This window comes from Neofelis nebulosa, chromosome 14, assembly GCF_028018385.1.
Source record: "Neofelis nebulosa isolate mNeoNeb1 chromosome 14, mNeoNeb1.pri, whole genome shotgun sequence".
In the NCBI taxonomy this organism is placed as follows: Eukaryota; Metazoa; Chordata; class Mammalia; order Carnivora; family Felidae; genus Neofelis; species Neofelis nebulosa.
The window spans coordinates 19,822,275-19,844,614 of NC_080795.1; the positions used below are offsets into that span (position 1 = coordinate 19,822,275).

The window sequence follows — 22,340 nt, forward strand, 5'->3', positions numbered from 1 at the left end:
TTCAAATATAGTAATAAAATTCAGCTTCACATGGATAAGTAGTTGGAAAAGGAGAAGTATTTTAATATCTTTTTCAGACACTTGTAGATCTCCTTTGATACTATGCCAAAACTTGACAGGTGGTGATTTCTTAAAGATTAGCTGTCGTAAGTAATCTGAAACCCTATCAATGCACTTTCACACTCTGTTACATTAAAATCCAACGGTCATCTTCCACTTTGAATTTTTTTTGCTCATGTATGATTCTGTAGCATTATATTTGGTCATTTGGGAAACACTGGTTTGCTGAATTATGCCAATGCTAAATGTTGGCACATTTCATTTTTCAGTATCAAAAAAAAATAATGTTTGTTAATATCAACATCAATGTCATCAAAAGGTCTTACACATTGGGAAACTGCCCAGTTCATGGTGGCAGATACAAGTTTTCCAAAATTCTGATTTTTGCTTGGAAGCTACATTTCAACCATTGGCAACAAGTAGGACAAATACTCTCAGCTGCTTTCCTTGAAATGACAGGCTCATTTCATTCATTCTGTGAGAAATGCCTGCCAAATATCCAAGTCCAAATAATTCTTTCAAGTAAAAATAGAGTTCCGTGAGCAAAAGGCAGTCTCTAGTTTGCAACTCAGCCACACAAGTGCTGTTCCTCCACTACCGTCAGCCTCCATAGACAACAAAGGGCTTTGCATGTAGCTCCTGTCTCATAAAACAAAATTAATGGGAAAAAGGTGTGCATTTGAGGGTCAGGATTGAGTACAGTTCATCATTTTACTGTTTCATCTTGAATGAGACTGGCTTTTTTTGTTTTAACTGCATGTGATGTTCCCTTTATTCGGACATAAGCAGTCTTACCCATCGGTGCTCTTACACCCAATCAGTGCAAATGTCAACAAAGTGAAAAAAGGAAATGTGTCAGTATTCTTATCAAAACAGTGTTGACCTTGGGGTGCGTGGGTGGCTCAGACAGTTGAGTGTCCAACTCTTGCTTTTGGCTCAGGTCACGATCCCAGGGTCATTGGCTCAAGTCCTGTGTCAGGCTGTACGCTGAGCATAGAGCCTGCTTGGGATTCTCTCTCTTTCTCCCCCACTCACACGTGCGCACAAGCTCTTTCTCTCTGGCAAAAAAAAAAAAAATAGTGCTGACCTCATGGAATCTCCCCAAAAAGGATCTCATCAAGATAAAAAGCTTCTGCGCTGCAAAGGAAACAATCAACAAAACTAAAAGGCAATAGACGGAATAGGAAAAGATGTTTGCAAATGACATAGCAGATAAAGGGCTAGTATCCAAAATCTATAAAGAGCTCACCAAACTCCACACTCAAAAAACAAATAATCCACTGAAGAAACTGGCAGAAGACATGAATAGACACTTTTTGAAAGAAAACATCTGGATGGCCAACAGACACATGAAAAGATGCTCAATGTCACTCCTCATCAGGGAAATGCAAATCAAAACCACACTGACATACCATCTCATGCCGGTCAGATTGGCTAAAATGAACAAATCAGGAGACTATAGATGCTGGACAGGATGTGGAGAAACGGGGACCCTCTTGCACCGTTGGTGGGAATGCAAACTGGTGCAGCTGCTCTGGAAGACAGTGTGGAGGTCCTCAAAAAAATTTAAAATAGATCTACCCTATGACCCAGCAATAGCACTGCTAGGAATTTACCCAAGGGATACAGGAGTGCTGATGCATAGGGGTACTTGTACCCCAATGTTTATAGCAGCGCTTTCAACACTAGCAAAATGATGGAAAGAGCCTAAATGTCCATCAACTGATGAATGGATAAAGAAGATGTGGTTTATATACACAATGGAATACTACTTGGCAATGAGAAAGAATGAAATCTGGCCATTTGTAGCAACGTGGGTGGAACTGGAGAGTGTTATGCTAAGTGAAATAAGTCATACAGAGAAAGATAGATACCATAGTTTTCACTCATGTGTGGATCCTGAGAAACTCAACAGAAGACCATGGGGGAGGGTAAGGGGGAAAAATAAAAGAGTTACAGAGAGGGAAGGAGGCAAACCATGGGAGACTTTTAAACACTGAGAATAAACTGAGGGTTGATGGGAGGTGGGAGAGAGGGGAAAGCGGGTGATGGGCATTGAGGGTACCTGTTGGGATGAGCACTAGGTGTTGTATGGAAACCAGTTTGACAATAAATTTCATTAAAAAAAAAATATCGTGCTGACCTCATGGAATCTACCCAGAAAGGATCTCAGGGACACCCAAAAGTCCTGGTTACACCTTGAGAACCACTGCAACAGACAAAGCAGAGCCTTTCAGTGTGTTGCCATCCCTCAGCGCCAACCGCCCAGACAGGGGAGCTTGGTGAGGACAGGTCTACCTGCTGAGGCAACGAGGGTCTTGATTTAGGGTGGGTGTTGCTCAGTGAACAAGTGAGCTAGACTTCCATCCAGTTGGTTTGAAGTCTCCCTGGTCAGCTTCCTTTTTCCCCTTTATATGTGACTTGAAACTTTTATTTTTAACGTTTATTTTTGAGAGACAGAGAGAGACAGAGTGTGAGCAGGGGAGGGGCAGAGAGAGAGGGAGACACAGAATCTGAAGCAGGGTCCAGGCTCCCAACTGTCAGCACAGAGCCCGACGCGGGGCTTGAACCCATGGACCGTGGGATCATGACCTAAGCTGAAGTCAGACACTTAACCGACTGAGCCACCCAGGCTCCCCTGTGACTTGAAACTTTTATTGTCACATTTCTAGTTTGGCTTCAAGTCCTAAAAACTTTCCACATCCACTGTCCATAGCTACCATTGGTGTTTTCAGTTTAGGACTTGAAGAAAAGGCAACTTGTATTCTAGTCCTGATTCATGAATACAACACCATTCCTTGAGCTCACTTTCCATTTCTCCCACTTTCTGCTATTTCTCAGGACAAACTGTTAGTCTCTAAGGACATTTGTCATCTGCTACAAAGTATCCAATTCAAACATTGCATCCTTGTCTCTTTTGTCAAGCTCTGCATTTGTCTCTCAGGGTTTTCTTCTTCTTTTCCTTCTTCTCCTCCTCCTCCTCCTTCTTCTTCTTCTCCTCCTCCTCCCCCCCTCGTCCTCCTCCCCTTCCTCCCCCTCCCCATCCCCCTCCTCCTCCTTCTCCTCCTCCTCTCCCCTCGTCCTCCTCCCCTTCCTTCCCCTCCCCGTCCCCCTCCTCCTCCTCCTCTTTCTTCTTCTTCTTCTTCTTTTTCTTCTTCTTCACTTCTTTTCCTTATGGAGATGGAAACCTGGCAGTGAGAAGATGACAGGTTTTAAAAGGTCATTTTTGAATAAGGAATTGTCTGTTTAAAGGCTTTTCAGAGTGCTGTGCTTTGTGTTTTTGTGAAGGGAGATGGTGTGGAGATGGTGTAAAGATGATGTGCTGTGGGTCAGACCTGCCTGAAAGTCCAGTGTTCTGTACCACTCAGTTTCTCTGCACCACTCAGTTTCTCTGCGTTTACATATGCACCTCCTGAATCAATAATAAACGGCAGCAGAAAAAAATGTAGGCTCCTTCTGCACCTTTAACTCTCTAAGGAAGGTCACTTTGTAGGCGAAAAAACATGCATCTACTTGGCTGTCCTTTTCCTTTATTAGGAAATGCTTTTCGGTGTAGTTGAATGCAGTTTATTCAAGGGACCATTAAGGCTAATTTTCTTTTTCCTAAAGGAAGAGGCAAAGTAAATAAGATAAAGAAAAGAATAACCAGTAATGTTGATTGGGTTCCAGGGAATGTTATCAGCATCTTAATTGTGCAGAATTTTCAGTTTCATGTGTGGCCGATTCTTTAAACTCCAAGTGCCACTGTTTGCCCGACGCTGTGAGTCTGAGTGTAATTTCCGGGTCACTACTGTCAGCAGAGGCTGGTTCACACTAGAACGGATGCAAAAAACCCTTGCTCACTCTCTCTTCACACACCCTTGCAGGCTTGGAGAGGTGAGCAAACTCTTGCTAGTTAAAAGACCAACCCTGGAAGAAATTTCTGTATGTAACTGTTTAGCCTCTGCTACTCTGCTGGAGACAGCCATTGTTTGACTTCTTTCTTTCCTTCGCCTGCCTTTCATGCTTGTATCACTTTTCTCATGATTTGAAACAAATGCACAGAAACCAAACAGTGCAGAAAAATTGCAGGCTCTCAGTGTTCAGCAATCACTGAAATAACCCTGAGTTATTAAGAAAGAAGAAAGAAAGAAAGAAAGAAAGAAAGAAAGAAAGAAAGAAAGAAAGAAAGAAAGAAAGAAAGAAGAAAGAAAGAAAGAGAAAGAAAGAAAGAAACACCACCAAACCTTATAAAATCTGTTTCTTACAGTGCCTCTCTTTCTCTCTCTCTCTCTCTCTCTCTCTCTCTCTCTCTCTCTCTCAGAGTAATTACAGGCTGCAGAGTGAAAAGCATTAGAACTGTTTACAAAACAGCTCATAAAGTTTAAAATAATAGGGGTGTGTGTGTTTTTGTAAAACAAAATAATGTGTGTGGTGGGGGGTAAACAGTCCACAGTCTTTCTTCTTTCTTCTCCCACTGTCCCATGTCACCCTCCAGAATTTAAGGCATGGAAATGAGTGATGGGGTCCCTTTCCTTCTGCTATGCAACTCTCACACTTAATTTGTTATGCTTATTTATCTGATGCCAGTTCATTGTTGCGATTCAAAATACAGACCCTCAGGTGTGTGGGGACAGAGTGGCTGATGAAGCAGGCTGCTATCTAATTAATTTTAGGGCAGCCTCAGTTCCCATACAGACATTTCCTCGTGACATCCGAAAGAAAGAGTTGTGGGGTTTTTATATTATTATTTTAATGAGCCCTTTGCTATCAGAAGTCCAAGAGAAACGCTTTCAGCAGGTTGGTGCTCTAAAGTGAAAGGGGCTTTCTTCCAACTCTTTCCGAAGTCTCCTCTTGGGCCGATTTGCAAAGCTTGTGCAGCACCCCCTCCAGATTTTATGTATTTATTTATTTTTAATGATGAAGGGTAGCCTCTAACCTCCAGCTCCAGGACCAATCAATCATTTAGCTTTGCAGGTTTAGGTCTGCCGCGTCAAAGCCTCCGTGCTCGCAACACTGTTACAGGTCTTGATAATAGTGAGGCTGGTGCTGACAGTCAAGGAGGGCTCTGTCCCCTTAGGCGCCGGCGTGCCAAGGACACGGGCTGGACGGAGGGACAAGCCTTGCCCGGAAGAAGCACCGCTTCCCCTGGTGATTGATGGAGGACAGTTAGGAGCTTCTCGGGGGCTGGGAAAGGTTGCCCTCCCAGTCACTTACTATGAAGTCTTTGTCAGCAGAAAGAACTCTCCTGGGTACTGAGTGACATAATGCAGATGACAAATGACAGCTTTGCATTTTATTCTGCTTGATAAGTACTCAGTATCTACGCAGGTGAGTCGACGCTCCCCCACCACACCCCTTCATGCCAACCGCTCCCCAGAAGCAAGCGCTCTCCAGACGCGCTGGGGTTTCACAGGCACTGGTGGCTCTTTCTGGTCCATCGTGAGTTTCCCGGGGACGTTTAAAGTACTATCAGAGTGTGAGTAGGGACGATACCTACGTCATTGTTTCATGGGGCCGAATATGAAATGAAGATACTTTTTGAGTCATTTGTTAGCAGTTCTGAATATTGTTTTCTTCTGTTTCTCCCTTTTGGAGTACAGATTATTGACATTTATATTTATAAACATAGATAATATGCTACTTTAAGAAACTACTTCGGACCAAAATCTGTATCAAAATCCTTGACTGACCTTGACTGACGTTTCCTTTGTATTTTTTCTCTCCCTCTAGGACCCCATCTGCAGATGGTCTGGATACCTCTGAGCATAGGAATTGATTCTTCAACCAGGATACCTACTTCAAGGTATTAGCTCTCGTCAAAAGGCTTTTACATTTGAGCTCTGTGTGGGAAATTATATTTTGGCAGTGACTTTTGAAATAGGAAAAAGTTGGAATGAGAATAAAGGACAAAAGTGAATTTGCAAAATAATCAAGTGCTTAAAAAACTATCCAAAGCCTGTGAGGGTTTGCCGCTTCTGACTCATGTGCCGGTTCATGTGCCAGTTCCCACTTAGTCGTAGCCCTTTTTCTGCAACTGTGTTTGGGGTTTGGATTTCATTTTCATCTCTCCCTCTCCCTTTTTCCCTGACTGCCCAGACCTGCAGAAACCAGGAGGCTGAGACGTTTTGTCAGTTTTGCGACGTTGGACCAAACACAATGAAGTATTCTTGCTGTGCCCTGATTTTGGTGGTCCTGGGCACAGAACTGCTGGGGACCCTCTGTTCGACTGTCAGATCCCAGAGGTTCAGAGGACGGATACAGCAGGAACGAAAAAACATCCGACCCAACATTATTCTTGTGCTCACCGATGACCAAGACGTGGAGCTGGGTGAGACGCTGGATTTTTCACTTGTTAGTCTCCTTTGCTCAGCTCATTTGCTGACCTTTCACATGCTCAGTAAACACGGAGTGAACACTGGGGGGGTTGGCGCTTTAACTAGACTGTCTTAACCAGCAACCTAAGTCTATAGAACGAACTTGTGTTGACCGTAAGGCGTTTGGGTTTTGTTTCAACATCACTTTTCTGGTCCTTAGTTTTTGGTACAGTCTGGGGAGGGTCCTCAAGCAATGGGATGGAGGAAAAAGAGCAAAGCACAGCTACTCTATAAGTCAAGGATTCGATTGTGCACCTTCGGAAGCTCTTGGTCAAGAAGTTTGTTAAGTATTTGGGCAGAATTGTTTCCAAGAGTATGAGTTTATGGCTGTAATTCTTTTTCTTTTTTAAGTTTTTTGATGTTTGTTGATTTTTGAGAGAGACAGAGAGAGACAGAGAGAGAGAGAGAGAGAGAGAGAGAGAGAGAGCACGAGCTGGGGAGGGGCAGAGAGAGAGGGAGACACAGAATCTGAAGCAGGCTCCAGGCTCGGAGCTATCACCACAGAGCCTGATGTGAGGCTCAAACCCACGGACTCCAAGATCGTGACCTGAGCTGAAGTCGGGTGCTTGAATGACTGAGCCACTCAGGCACCCCAGTTATGACCGTAATTCTATGCAATGTACATGAGCATAGATACTATTACTTTCTTTTAACAGTTATTATTATTAAAGGGAATGATTTATCACAGCCTGTGATAATTGTTAGATGGTTGGAAGTAACGGTGTTGTATATATCTTCTGGTGATAATTCATTACTGCCACCTTAGAGATGATGGTTTTCTGAAGAATTAGCTAACCTGGGTTAATTCTAGAGCACTTGGAAAGCCTGCCAAATTCTGGTGGTTCCAGCTTACCTTCACCATCTGATTCAGTGTCTTACCCTCTCACTTTCTGTAATGGCCCAGCCCTATGGTCTTGTCTGTAAGTCTAGGGCCAAGGTCAGGCCTCCAAGGTCTGACCTTCCAGGGTACCCTAGAAGGGATCAAAAGCTTGTCCTCAGAAATTGTCACCGGCACTCATTCTCATTCCTGGAACCAAATTCCTTGCTCTCAGGAATCGCTCAGCTGGGCTTACCCATAACACCCAACCGGACCGTTACCGGTATCTTTTAGGCTTCGGGCTTGCAGAGCACGTGGGGCTTCCTTACAGGGCTCCTCTGGCTAGGGTTCCTGAGGATAAAACCCTCCATGCTGGAACTTGGTCTCCATGGAATGGGACTTTTATTTCCAGTTTGAACCGAATCGTGGAATCCCAACAGAGTTAATCCTTTGGCTTTAGTTGGAAGCACATACGCTAAAAACCAGCAGCGGGTCATGATTTTTGATTTGCAGCGTCTGCTGTCTCTCCCTTCACTTTTTAAACAAGAGTATCGGTTTTCAGGCAACACGCCCAAGTGAAGTTTTGGAGGTATGACTTTAGCATGTTTGTGGCTGGTGGTTTAAGTTTTCGCCAATCTATAGAGCAAGTAAATTGAGGTGAACACATTTGAATTCACCTTCCTTCTCATCTCTTGTATCTCTCCCTTTCACTACAGCCACGATCTCCAGACCGTTCTCTTGTCTCCTAGTTCTTCCCTAACTGGTCACCTGACCCACTTATCCCCCAGAGTCTTGATGCCCCTTGTCTATCCTTTACTCCATGGCTCGAGTTATCATACAAGTATCCAATCAAGTCTTTTCTGCTTCAAATTCTCCATCGTGTCCCTTTGGCATGAGCGTTAAGCAACTCTCCTCTGAAGGCCAATGAGCTCTGGGCCATCTAGCCATCTTCTGTTTCTGTCGGGCTATTCCCTTTTGCTCTGTGCTTCATGGAAATAACTCACACTTCCCCCTAAGGCATCTGGTGGCTTCATCTCCCTCACTTATATTTCATGCCTTTGCACATCTTGTCTCCTCTGTCTTTCCCCCTCTCTCCCCCCGAGGAAGCCCTACCTACTCTTCATGACCCAGTTTCAGATGCCTTGCCCTCAGAGATCTTTCTTCACCAAAACCATTCTCCCTTCCATCAGGGTAGATGGCACTTTCCTTTGTACAGCCTTGGACATGCCTCCAGCATGGCCCCTAATCCATCATGTGCTTCCATACCTGTTTCTTCCACTGGCCTGAGAGCAACAAGAAAGGAAGGTAGTGCTTTGTTTATGTTGTATTTCAGATACTGGGACCATGCTGGGAATATAGTGGGTGCTAAATAAATTCAAAATTAACCTACAAGGGCCTGAAAAAGCTAATATGGGTATCTGTCATAATCTACCTCTTCAGCATATAGTCCTTGTCTTTATATATATACTTTTAAGTAGGCTGCATGCTGGGCACAGAGCTCAGTACAGAACTTGAACTCACAACCCTGAAATCAAGACCTGAGCTGAAATCAAGAATTGGATGCTTAACTGAGCCACCCAGGTGCCCTTCCTTGTCTTGAAAATAAATTAAGGAAGGGGCGCCTGGGTGGCTTAGTAGGTTGAGCTTCTGACTTCAGCTCAGGTCATGATCTCACGGTTCATGAGTTTGAGCCCCACATCAGACTCTGTGCTGACAGCTCAGATCCTGAAGCCTGCTTCGGATTCTGTGTCTCCCTTTCTCTCTCTCTGCTCCTCCCCTGCTCACACTCTGTCTCTCTCTCTCAAAAACAAATAAAGATTGAAAACATGAAATAAAATAAATTAAGGAATTATTTGGCACATTTATTTTTAACAGAGTTCAAAATTTCACCCTTTAGTTTCACCCTATAGTTTCTTAATTCATTGAGCAAATATTTATTGAGCAATTACCAAGTACTGGCTTCTATTGGAAGCATGTAGGTATAATGGATACAATTCATAGACCAGGCTTAATCAACCCAGTTGTTTCCTGTATATTTTTCTCTACCTCCTTCCTTGATTTTCTAGCCAGGTGTGATGCCAAGCATTCATTCATTCAATTTTCACAATAACTCTATGAAGTAGTTACTCTCTTCAATTAATGCGTAAGTAAAATGAGGCTAACAGTAGTCATGTGGGCTGTGACGAACTGGTAAATGGTGAAACTGGGACCTGTGTTAGGTCCAGGTCTCCACAGCTATGCATCTAACTGTGATGCCTCCCATCAGTCCTTCAACAAATGTTTCAAGCCCTTTCTAAAAGCAAACTATAAATGCATAGTACTGTTCTAGGTTCTGAAAGAGACGTAACAGAAGCATAAGATGGGTCTTATTACTTCATTGGCAGAAAATGATATGAACCATAGTGACCCGTGGGGTAAAGACTAAAAAAGACCTCCTTTTGGGACACTAAAAGGACACCTCCTTTTGGGTGGCTCAGTTGGCTGAGCATCTGACTTCGGCTCGGGTCACGATCTCGTGGTTTGTGAGTCTGAGCCCTGCATTGGGCTCTGTGCTGACAGCTCAATTCCTACAGCCTGCTTCAGATTCTGTGTCTCCCTCTCTCTTTGCCCCTCCCCTGCTCTCTCTCTCTCTCTCTCTCTCAAAGATGAATAAACATTAAAAAAAAAAGAGGGGTGCCTGGGTGACAGTTGAATGTCTGACTTCTGCTTGGGTCATGAACTCGTGGTCCGTGAGTTCCAGATCCATGTTGGGCTCTCTGCTGTCAGCTCAGGGCCTTCTTCAGTTCCTCTGTTTCCATCTCTCTCTGCCAGTCCCCTGCTCATGCTCTCTCTCTTTCAAAAATAAATAAAACATTGAAATAAAGAGAGAGAGAGAAGAAGGAAGGAAGGAAGGAAGGAAGGAAGGAAGGAAGGAAGGAAGGAAGGAAGGAAGAAAAGACCTCCTTTCTCTGCCAAACAGTTGTGCCCTTGGTGGTGGACACTACCTAATGGAGACTTTTGCCTGGGCTTTTGTAATGTTCTCATAATCCTTCTGGAGCCTAACTGCTCTAGACTTTAGTTGTTGTTTTTATTTGTTTATTTTTACTATCTTAACCATTTTTAAGTGTGCAGGTCAGTCGTGTTAAGTACATTCACATGGTTATGCAACCATTCTTCAGAAGTCTTCATCTTACAAAATTAAAACTTTGTACCCATTAAACAATAACTCTCCCCGCCCCCAGCCCCTGGCAACTGCCATTCTACTGTCTCTACAAATTGGGCTATTCTAGGTACTTTATGTAAGTGGAATTATACCACTTATGATAAAGGAAAAATATTTGTCTTTTTGGGACCGATTTGTTTCACTTAGTCTATTATCCTTCCTCGAGGCACATCCATATATCAGAATTTCCTTCCCTGTGAAGGTCAAATAATATTCCATTGTGTGTATATGCCACATTTGTGTCCCTATTCATCTGTTGATAGAAATTTGGGTTGCTTCCACTTTTTGACTATTGCAAATAATGCTTCTATGAACATAGGTGTATACATACCTCTTTAAGACCCTGCTTTCAATTCTTTGGGATAAATACCCAGAAATGGAGTTGCTGGATCTCTTGATAATTCTATTTTGAATTTTTAAAAAGCCTTCCATAGTGTTTTCCATAACAGTGTCACCATTTTACATTCCTACCAACAGCGTGCAAGGACTCCAATTTCTCCACGTTCTTGACAACATTTGTGGTCTTGGTTGTTTGGTTTTTGTTTTTTGATTTTTGTTTTTTAGTAATACTCATCCTAATGGGTATGAGGTGGTATCGCATTGTGGTTTTGATACAGTTGGGTTTGATTTTGTTTTTTCACGTACATGTAACTATGCTTGCCAAATGCTTAAAAAGAATAGCAAAATTATTTGCACCTGTAATACTGCAGGCACTTTTGGCTACTGTACCTCCAGAAAGATACAACAGACTTATTAGAAAAACAATTACAAAAATTATAATAGAATGCCTTTCTTTAGGGGAGAGAATAAAGCTATTCTACCTCTTTGTTTGGAAAGACAAAGTCTGCGAAGGGTTGTAATCAGAGTTTATGAAATCAAGCTCAGAAGGAAAGCTTTTATTCAATGGGAACGGGGGCCACTCCCTCAACTTTGTCCAAGGACAAATAAAATAAACTAGTACTCTGTGAAGGGAGGAAGACACATAAGGAATTTATTAATAAAAGTGCTAGAACCTTGCATGGTATCTTTTTCCAAAGAACACTCAGTCTCATTATTGTGTTTGTGTTCATCCCACCCAAATTGGGTGGGTAGAACAAAGATCATTATCCCGGGAGAAAATTAATCTGTGGAAAGATGAAATGACTTAACCAATGGTCCCCTTGTTTCTGGTTTTACTTTTTGCCCAACTTAAGAAGTAGCCTAGGTTGTATCTATACCTATAAACCGTTCAGATTTTTGGACTATGTTAACGGGTGGAAGATATAGGCCTTTTTTTAAGCGAGAAAAACACACATGGACACGATCAACATGAAGTTTGAGGGAGACGGAGTAGTAATATCAATAATACCAATTATATCCACATTTTCTTTTAAAATTTGAAAAATACATCTGAAGCAGCTATCATCAAATATTAAACTTTTTTAAAAGCTTAAATTCAAAAGCTGAACATCTAAAAATACTAAAGCTGAAAGTTCCAGTATTTTCCTGCAGTTAAGATATTATATAAATCAAAAAGAACAAAATCAAAAATGCTTGCGGAACTCCCCTAAATTTCTGAGACTGGAGTCAAAGAAATTAAGCTCTACATCTTTCCAAAAGGGTCCCTGGGTGCCTCTCTGAGGAATAAAATGTTGAGCTGATCTGACTCAATGTGGCATTTGTTAAATTCTTAGGAAATTGGGCAGAGGCTAACATCTCGGTAATGCTGACCCAGTGCTTCTTTTCCATCATGCGTGGAATTAGGAAACCATAATACATGGAAATACTTTGTTTCTTTTTTCTTTTTTAAGTTTATTTCTTTATCTTGAGAGAGAGAGGGAAAGAATGCCTGCGCACATGCAAATGGGAAAGGGTCAGAAAGAGAGAGGGAGAGAGACAGAGAGAGAGAGAGAGAGAATCCCAAGCAGGCTCCACACCACCAGTGCAGAGACCAACGCGGGGCTTGAACTCACGAACCACAAGATCATGACCTGAGCCAAAGTCGGATGCTTAACGGACTGAGGCATCCAGGCGCCCGATATTTCATTTCTTTAAATCAGAGGTCACAAATGGGATCTATAGTCCAGAGCTAGCCCACAGATGTGTTTTACCTGACTAGTGTACTTTTTTATTTTTATTTATTTATTTTTTTTAATTTTTTTTCAACGTTTTTTATTTATTTTTGGGACAGAGAGAGACAGAGCATGAACAGGGGAGGGGCAGAGAGAGAGGGAGACACAGAATCGGAAACAGGCTCCAGGCTCCGAGCCATCAGCCCAGAGCCTGACGCGGGGCTTGAACTCACAGACTGCGAGATCATGACCTGGCTGAAGTCGGACACTTAACCGACTGTGCCACCCAGGCGCCCCTAGTGTACTTTTTTAAATTAAGGCAACATTTTAGGCTACTGGATCCGATTACAGTCACTTTGTAGCATCCTTGTCAGGCTTCCACCTCCAAGGACGATTTTATTTATTTTTTTTAATTTTTTTTTTAACGTTTATTTATTTTTGAGACAGAGACATGCTCTGTCTCTACAGAGCATGAACGGGGGAGGGTCAGAGAGAGGGAGACACAGAATCCAAAACAGGCTCCAGGCTCTGAGCTGTCAACACAGAGCCCGAAGTGGGGTTCCATCTCACGGACCGCGAGATCATGACCTGAGCCGAAGTCGGCCGCTTAACTGACTGAGCCACCCAGGTGCCCCTATTTTTATTTTTTAATGTTTATTTTACTTGTTATTTTTGAGAGAGAAAGAGTGCACATGGGGGAGGGGCAGAGAGAAGGAGAGAGAGAATCCCAACCAGGCTCCATGCTGTCAGTGCAGAGCCCAACTCAGGGCTCGATCCCACGAGCTGCGAGATCATGACCTGAGCCACAATCAAGAGTCGATTTTAAGAGGTTTAACCAATCGAGCCACCCAGGCTTCCCCACGGACAATTTTAAATGAAAATGAAGTCAGGCTTCTTGCTTAAGGGGACGTAGGGGAGCAGTATATGTGGAGTAGGAGAGAATTCAGATTTTTAACTATAAGCCATCATTAACATTTTAAGTCTTAAAACATAGAAATGATAGTTGACTTCTGTCTTACTCCTGAGCAGTCTATAGCAAAACACCATAGACTACATGACTTGGTGGCTTATAAACACCAGACATTTATATCTCACAGTTCTGGAGGCTGGGAAGTCCAAGGTCAAGGCACTAGCAGATTCAATGTCTGGTGCAAGCCTGCTTCCTAGCTCACAGATGGCTGTCTCATTATGTGTTCTCACACGGCAGAAGGGGCAAGGGAGCCCCGTGGGGCCTCTTATATAAGGGCATTAATCCCACTCATGAGGGCCCCACCTTCATGATCTAATCCCCTCCCAAAGACCCCTCCTCCTAACCCCATCGCCTTGGACATTGGGTTCAACACACACATTTTGTGGGGGATACAAATATTCAGTCTACGGCAACCTGTCTACTTTTATCCCCCTTTTGGAATTCAGATGTAAATTACAGAGAAGAGAAGGGCATGAAAATGACAGGAGAAAATTAATGTGGCGGGTTGAGCACACAGTGAAATCCCAGCCCATCTGACAACACTCCATGCGAGAGGCACTGTAACAGCATCATGCCATTTGCTCCTCAACAACCCTGTGATCCAGCTGGGGAACTATTCTTAGCCCCATTTTACAGATGAGACATTCACCCCGGAAGAGAGTAAAAGACTTGCTCAAGCTGATCTATGGCAAAATCCAGATGTTTTCCCATAAGTTCAAGTCCAGGGCTCTTTCTCGTCTCATTCTTAGCCTCCTAAGCACTGCCTTGTGAATCTTGTTATGAGTCTTCAGCCGTAAGTTTCGTGTCATGCCTATGAAATAATTGTTCTAATAACTGAGAATCAGCACAATTTGCATTTTCGACCCCAAAGACCTGAAACTCAGAGAAGTGAGGAGCTGCAGCTTAAAAACAAAACTGAGCCTTTCCAGGGCACCTGGGTGGCTCATTCGGTTAAGTGGCTGCCTTCAGCTCAGCTCATGATCTCGTGGCATACAGTTTCGAGCCCCACATGGGGCTCTGTGCTGTCCGCGCAGACCCCTCTTCAAATCCTCTGTCCCTCTGTCTCTGCTCCTCTCCTGGTTTCTCTCTGTCTCTCTTTCTCTCTCTCAAAATAAATAAGTAAAAATTTATAACATACAAAAGTGAGTCCTTCCAACAACAGGACAGGACATTGTCCCATTCATTAATCTCAACAGCTGTAAGTGCATAGTTATGAGTTTTATTACAGAATAGCTTCAGGGAGAGAGAGCGTCCCGATGAGAAACCAGTAGTGTCATCACGACGGTGATGCATGTGGTGCAAATCGGTGTGACCGACCGACCGACCTTAATCGACACGCAGCCGTGCCAAGAAGGTGCTTCATGCTTTCCTTACTGGTACATACAAAGTCAGAGTGAAGGGGTGGGATCCCCGTGCCTGTCATCTGCACAGAACCCACCGAGATCAGAGGCTGCATTTAGCACCGGCGTGGATGTCAGCTACGAAGACAGACGCATCCACAGCCCACTCCCCCTTCACCTTGGCCTGGGCCACTGAGGTCACTTCAGCCCTCGGGGAGGGGGCTGGCGGGAGGCAGGCAGCAGTGCCTGTCAGCATCGCCTCTAAGAGGCCAGGTGAAGCAAAATACAAGTTTGCAGAAAGTGAGACGTATCTTGACTGCGAGCAGACAGCTTTTCTGTTTCTCAGTCTTGAAAACGTCAGTGTCACGGCCAGTACTCAGCCGAGATCTAGGGGCTCTTGAGCACGGTCTCTGGAGCAGATTGCCTGCATTCGCGTCTAGGCTCTGCTAACCTAGGGTTTGTGTGGCCCTCAGAATGCTATTTAACCCTTTGGCCCCTCAGTCTTATCATCTGTGATTTTTATATACAAGTAATAAGTAATAACACCTGCTGTGAAGGCTTATCGTCAGGATTAAATGAACTGATTGATGTGTGTGAAGTGCTCCGAAGGGAATCCGGCTGAGAGTTAAGCATGACATCGATGTTTCCCATTCCTGTCTGCAGTGTCTTGCACCTCGGGACTGGGCTGAGCCACTTAGAGGCACCCACGAAAGTCTCTCGCAGCTCCAGGCTTCCCAGGTTCTGTGTCCAGCCAGACACTCGAGTGCGAGTGTGGTCCAAGTGCAAGTGAAGTGAAGCAGCTTCACTAGGGAGCTTGTTACAAGTACAAATTCTCTGGTGTTTCCCCAAGTCTTCTTCAATCAGCACCTCAGGGCGGGCCCAGGATTCCGATTTGACGTGCTCTCCGGGTGATTTTTAAAGTTGGAGAAACACTGTCTCAGAATCTTCTCTTCACTGAGAAACCTCAGGCCAGATACCCACTTTCAGGAATCCTAGTGGTGGGGCTACAGTGGTCATGGTGACCGAGGGGACTAAAGGTCCTCATCAGTCCCTTTGATGTGGGACCTGGTTGGAATCTGGACGAATTATTTAGGACCTCGACATAATCAGCTTAGTTAATTAAAAGAGTGACATTTAGAATGGCAGAGGAGTCCTGGTGGGGGCAAATTCAAGTTATGAATTGGACTAAGTGTTAGCTGCCCTTTTCCTGTTATTTGACCTTAGATCAGATTTCCCACTGCCGTCCCCTATCAGCAGTCTGAATGAGTCTGTAAACAGGGAATTGCAGGAGATTCAGGACCTTGGAGGAGGGTTCCCAGTACTTTTTTTTTTGTTAATGTGCTAAGACTCATAAAGGAAACGGATACCCCATTCTGTGAAATAAAGAGAGTATTTGACAATGAAAATCCATCAACAGTGTTTGCTGAGTTTTCCCCAAATTCAAGATACTACATGAAGTAAGCACTGCGGAGATGTAAAGAGGAGAGAGGAACAAATGAGTAGACTTGGGCGTCTAACCTTCACTCTCCCCACTCCCCATGTCTGTATCTGTCTAGTTCTTTCCCTGTCCAGGGTGCTTCCCCCATATGATCAAAAAATATAAACCATATTTCTAAAATGGACTTCCTTGATCTTCTACAGGGCATATATCTTTTTAGTTACTTCTTTGTTAAATTCATTTTGAGAGAGGGAGGGAGAGAGAGAGAGAGAGAGAGAGAGAGAGAGAGCACGACCACACTGGGGAGGGGCAGAGAAAGAGGGAGAGAGAGAATCCCGAGCAGGCTCTGCGCTGTCAGCACAGAGCCCAAGGCGGGGCTTGAACTCACGAACCATGAGGTCATGACCTGAGCCGAGATCAAGAGTCAGACCCTTAACTGACTGAGCTTCCCAGGCGTCCCATCTTTTTAGTTACTTCTTGAGCAACAACGAACCATTACTTCTCCAGTTTTCTTCCTGTGCCGAAGATGTTGACGTATAGTCAACTCATCGCCTTCTGATGCATTATGGTGTCTCTGGGATCTGCTTCTTAGATGCTCCGTTTTAGAGGCACCATCCAGTTCAGGTGCTTATCATCTCATGGCCTGACAGCCTCCTCGATCCCTTGGCCGTGACGTCGATGGAGCGGCCTGTTCCCTCTTCAGTGCACATACCTCCATCACCACGTTGCCACAACACCCTCAAAGACTTTTTCCTTATCGTGTCATTCATGCCTTTGACAAAGAAACTGTTCTGCCTTCATTTTGGCTATTCTTTCAAATCTAAATATCTCTGCCCAACCTCAAAGCCATTCACTAACTCTGCCTCCCACATTTCATGAAGAGAAGTGTCCATTCTTTTTCGTTCTAGGGAATCAGTGTGCTGCACTCCTCCGTCTACTCCCCCCACCTCCCGAGCCCACACATACCGTCCTGTCCACTAACACACTGCGCCCGTCTTGCGTTTTTCTTCCTGCTCTCCTTCCATTTGTCCTCATTTCTTGTTTCAGAACTCTTATTAGACATCCCCCTCAGTCCCTTGTAGCCTTATTTTACTGCTACTGCTATAGCCACACTCTTACGTTGCTTTGCAAATATCCCCAACGTGATTTCTATACGTAGGTTCTCGTCCAGATAGTTTACTGCCGAAGACCAAGGGAGCAGAGGATTTTCCATTTCTTTTGTTAACGCTACACTTACGGGACCAGCCCAGAGTACTGAGGTTGATAGAATGTTCAGCATGAAGTGGGCACTCACTACATGTTATTCACCGATTACAAAGAGGTTGCTTGATCCCCTGAAGACAACCAGGGGAGAAAAAGCAGTCAGGAATCCTCCTAACTGAAGCCTATTTTAGGGAGCTCTAATGAGACCCAATTAGAAACCTTCCTCCTGTTTTCGTATGTTTCATGTGAACAGAAAGAGCTAATATGTGAAAAAAATCAGGCTAACTGTGGCTTTTTGGACCATTGCACACTTCTCTTCTGCTCTGAATGCTTGCCTGGTTTGCATTACGATTTCCTTCCTCGCTGGAAAACGACATAGACTTTCTCCCTTTCTTTGGAAGAAGTGGGACCTGTTGGAAATGTGAGGCTCCAGGATTCAAATGCAATGGGCTTGGCTGTAGTGCTCTGTAGTGCATTTCTTGACAAGTCCTGAAAAGACTATTGAATTCTAGCCTGTGCTTTTTTTTTCTGCAGTATTTGGATGTGTTTCAGCGGCAGTGTTTGGCTGGGTAGAGTAATCGAAGTAGTTTTTTTCTTCCTCAGCAATCTTATGTTACAATTTCATCCTTCACAGTCAGAATGGAATATTTTACTCTATGTAAATCCTTTTGAGTGCAGTAGAATCATAGCTCTTTCATAAGCAGTCTGTCTTTTGATATTACATGTAAACAAGTTAAGATGTAAATTGGTAGTACTATCCTGATAGAAAAACTGGCAGGTATTTGGTGACTTTGCTAGGGAACACCAAGTTACAAAGAAGAAATTTTTTAAATTAAATACAGACATTTTGGAGAGACTTTTACTTAATAGGGGGAAAAATGGCTGTCCTCTTTAATTTCATATGATTGAAACACTATATCGAGTAACCTCTGCAATGTCACAAGCATTGTGCATATGTGGTGGGCTGGGGTTTTGATGTTCTGTGTAACAGGCTATTGTTCTCTGGTAATCTTCAAAAGGCTGCTGGCCTTTGAATTTGCTCCATATCTAAAATTCTAGCTTTAATTATCAGATTAGCCTGCATTTTTTTCTTTGTGAGTAAGGAGAGGAGAAGCTGAATTGTGTTTATTATTCTGCAAAATGCTTGAGATGATAGGATCCCAAATGCTTAATTTTGTTCCGGAAATAGGAACTGTCAAATTATAGAGCCCTTCAAGCCAATGGAGGGAAATTAATAAACCAGGGGAACAGGGTCACTGAGTGACACGGCATAAATGGGTGTTCGTGTGGCGCAGGCTGCTAAACAACGTTGAAATTGTCCTTTCCAGGGTCCCTGCAAGTCATGAACAAAACAAGAAAGATTATGGAGCATGGGGGGGCCACCTTCACCAACGCTTTTGTGACTACCCCCATGTGCTGCCCCTCCCGGTCCTCCATGCTCACCGGAAAGTATGTGCACAACCACAATGTCTACACCAACAATGAGAACTGCTCTTCGCCGTCCTGGCAGGCGATGCATGAACCTCGGACTTTTGCTGTGTATCTTAACAACACTGGCTACAGAACAGGTAAAGGTGGACTTTCTAGCCAATGAACTTCTGGCGGTGTATCTGAGATACAGGTAAATGCATGGTGTAATGAAATAGATGAAGTTCCAATAAGCAGAAGTAGGGTAAACTCTTCTCTTCTGCATCAGTGTCCTCCCCATGCCCTTCTTTTTTACTCTGAAAAGTGTACCAATGAGCGATCCCTTAGAAAAAAGAGTGATTCTCAGTGGGTACGTTACAAAAGTGTTATATTCATCAGAGCACCCAACGATCAGAATTTTCTAAGAGGATCTGCAACAGAAGAGTATTCACCCCATTTGCCTGCTTGGGATCATTTGCCTGCTTGGGATCAAGCCTGAGGCTTGTCTTAGGTGTTGGTAAATTCCTGCAGATTGTTTCAGTGAGAAATCATCAAATGTTTGAAACTGCTTAGCATCCACTCCAAGACCTGGGACCCACTAGATAATCAAAAATTATTTTTTGAATTAGTAAATAACTGAATGAATAAGCCAATGAGGTGTGCCTTGTTGATTCATCTGTTTATTCATTCATAACTAATAGAAGTTGGAGTTTCTTTAGCTTAGGCTGTGGTTATTTGTAGGTCTCACATGTTCACCCCCGTCTTCCAGGAAAGGAAGGCCTCCCAATCGCTACACCTGCTGTCATTGTTTAACCTACATAGGGCAGGAAGAGGTTTCTGGTTAATTGCTCTTTTGAAAATTGGAGACCTCTTTCAAGAAAAGTCACAGGGGCACCTGGGTGGCTCAGTCAGTTAAGCATCTGACTTCGGCTCAGGTCATGATCTCGCGGTCTGTGAGTTTGAGCCCCATGTCGGGCTCTGTGCTGAGAGCTCAGAGCCTGGAGCCTGCTTCAGATTCTGTGTCTCCCTCTCTCTCTGCCCCTGTCCCACTCGCACTCTGTCTCTCTCTGAAATAAATAAACACTAAAAAATTTTTTTAAAAAAAGAGAAGTCATAAAGGTCATTCAATCTTTGTAAGAAAGACTGTGGTAACGTTAGCCCCCAAAGCCTTTATTATCCCAGCATTCCGATGTTCTCTTAGGGGTTTTCTGAACATTTCTTCATGAAAGGCAACAAAGGTGTTTATAGAAGAGCTGCAGTGCACAAATAGTTTTTTTCAGAACCACCAAGACTTAGAAGGATTAAAGATGTCATCATTAAAGTTTGTTGGAAATGGTTTGCGGGTCTACAGCCTCTCTATTCTGAAGATTTAGAAGTAAAGGGTTTCAGATATATGTATTCTCTGAAATATCTTTAAAACATGAAATTAATCTTTCCCTCTGGACTTGGAAAGTATGAGGCCATTTGCTTCTTCTCAGGGCGTTCTGTGCGCTCTTAATACTTGTTATTTATGGATAAAAATATTGATTTTGACTCTGATAGCATTGTCATTCACAAGCATCTCAAGATCTCCATTCAGAGGGAAGGCTCCTCCCGTGACTCTCAAGGGTGTTTGCTTATACTTAGGAAAGAAACTAGGTTACTGAGAGTGCCTTATCCTAAGTGTGTTTTCTCACATAAGTGATTTAAATTTATGGCACCTTTCGTCTGAGAGCCCTAAGGCAATTTGCAAACCCATCAAACATCCCTGTAGGGTTTACAGACAGCAAATGTACTTGGCTGTGTGTTATAACTGGGGTGGGGATTTCAAATACTGTGTGACCAGCTCGGAAGCGAAACCAGAAATTCTCCCCTGATGCCTGGTTCCTGATTTTAACCACCGACTCGTGTTTTGTTCATGAGAAGCATCATATGAAATCAATGCCTTTCGACTCCCAGGCTCCCTAGAATTTAATCCCTAGTAGCAGGTATAGAGCTTGAAGGGTCGGGACTCTCACCATATCCAGAGTGAGACGGACGATGCCTGTCATGAGAAATAAAGCTGCAGGATGACACAGAGAACCCTACCAAGACTAAGAGTGGTCAACCAGGGTTTGATAGTCTGTTTCGGGGCAAATCAAGCAAGGGCAAGAAGAAGATGAATGAGTTCTGAAGAAACGGCATACGGCTATGTAACCATAGCCCACAATATTGTATTGTGCACTTGAAATTTGCTGAGAGGGTAGATCTTTGGTGTTGTGACCACAAAAGGAAAATAGTAGAGGTGTGAGGTGATGGATATGTTGATTGGCTTGGCGGTGGTGAATATTTCACAGTCTTTATGTATTTTATGCCATCGGGTTGTACACCTTAAATATATTACAGCTTTTGATTGTCACTTACACATCAATAAAACTAGGGAGAAAAAAGAAAGGGGGAAAAGAAGGAAATTAACATATGTCGTTTACTTATGTGCACAGACGCTTTATCTAAATTGTCTCACGTAATTCTTCTGGCAACCTGGAAAGAAAGGATTTGCCTGTGTTGCCAGTGAAGAAACAGAGACTCAGGAGAGTTGTCTAAGGTCACAGGCTTACCCGTGGTAGGATGAATCTAGCACACCTGACTCCAAAGTCTTTCCTTTTTCCATCATCTTCTTTCTTTACATGTTTCTGTCATGCCTCATTCCATAGCACCTTCAGAGACACGTAAAACGTAACAGGATACCGAACAGTAAGAACCCTGGAAAATGGAAATGAAGGGCTGTACCAGTTAAAGTCAAGGCAAAGCTTGGTATACAAAGTGCATGCCATGGAGATGTGGAGAAAAGGTGCATATTTGGAACTAAGCTTCCAGATGGCAAAAGGAAAAATTGAAATGCCATCCATTACGAAGTTTACTGGGTCACCAAGATAGAAACAAATTATCTAAGAAGCGCAGTATATTCTGGGCCTTGTTTTAGTTATACTACATTATATCTACCCTACAATGGATTACAAGAGCTTGAATAAAATAGAGATAATTTAGTTCGATCCCCTTATTTTCAGGTGAGCAAATTTACACCAACAAGATCAAAGTGGCACATCTGATATTCTAATGGGAAGAACGGGTGTCAGGACCTTGGTCTTCAGAGTTCTTTCCAGTGTCCTACCCTAAATGTACAGGTTAGGTCTAGAATGACACTGCACCCCATAAGCCTGCCCCGATGACAACTGTCAGGCCTTTTGTGCAGCCCAGCAGCCTGCTTCAGTCACTTGTCTTCTCCAAGAACAGGAGATTTGCTCCTGGAACCTAAGTCTGATTCTAAGGCCAACCTTCCACCCAGGGGCCTGGATACTTAGGTAATAATTGAATTTATAGTGAGTCATCTTAACAGGGGAAAATGAATTCTTTAAAGGAAACGAGGACTTTTCCAAATAGTTGATAAACCAAAAAAGGATGATACACACATAATAAATTTTGATGGCCCATTAGTGAATCAGGCAAAAATACAAATTGGAAGACTAAAATGTCAATG

General features: G+C 43.4%; 1 protein-coding gene across 5 annotated transcripts in view; it reads left to right on the top strand.

The window, feature by feature from the left end:
- Nucleotides 1-22,340, top strand: part of SULF1 (sulfatase 1) — a 178,207-nt gene that overhangs the window by 87,991 nt on the left and 67,876 nt on the right. For all 5 annotated transcript variants that reach the window (XM_058699775.1, XM_058699774.1, XM_058699773.1 and 2 more), the window contains 3 exons: nt 5,773-5,845; nt 6,139-6,370; nt 18,766-19,005. In XM_058699775.1, the coding sequence (XP_058555758.1) occupies nt 6,199-6,370; nt 18,766-19,005 (412 nt within the window). In that variant the 5' untranslated portion in view covers nt 5,773-5,845; nt 6,139-6,198. The remainder of the gene's footprint in view (nt 1-5,772; nt 5,846-6,138; nt 6,371-18,765; nt 19,006-22,340) is intronic.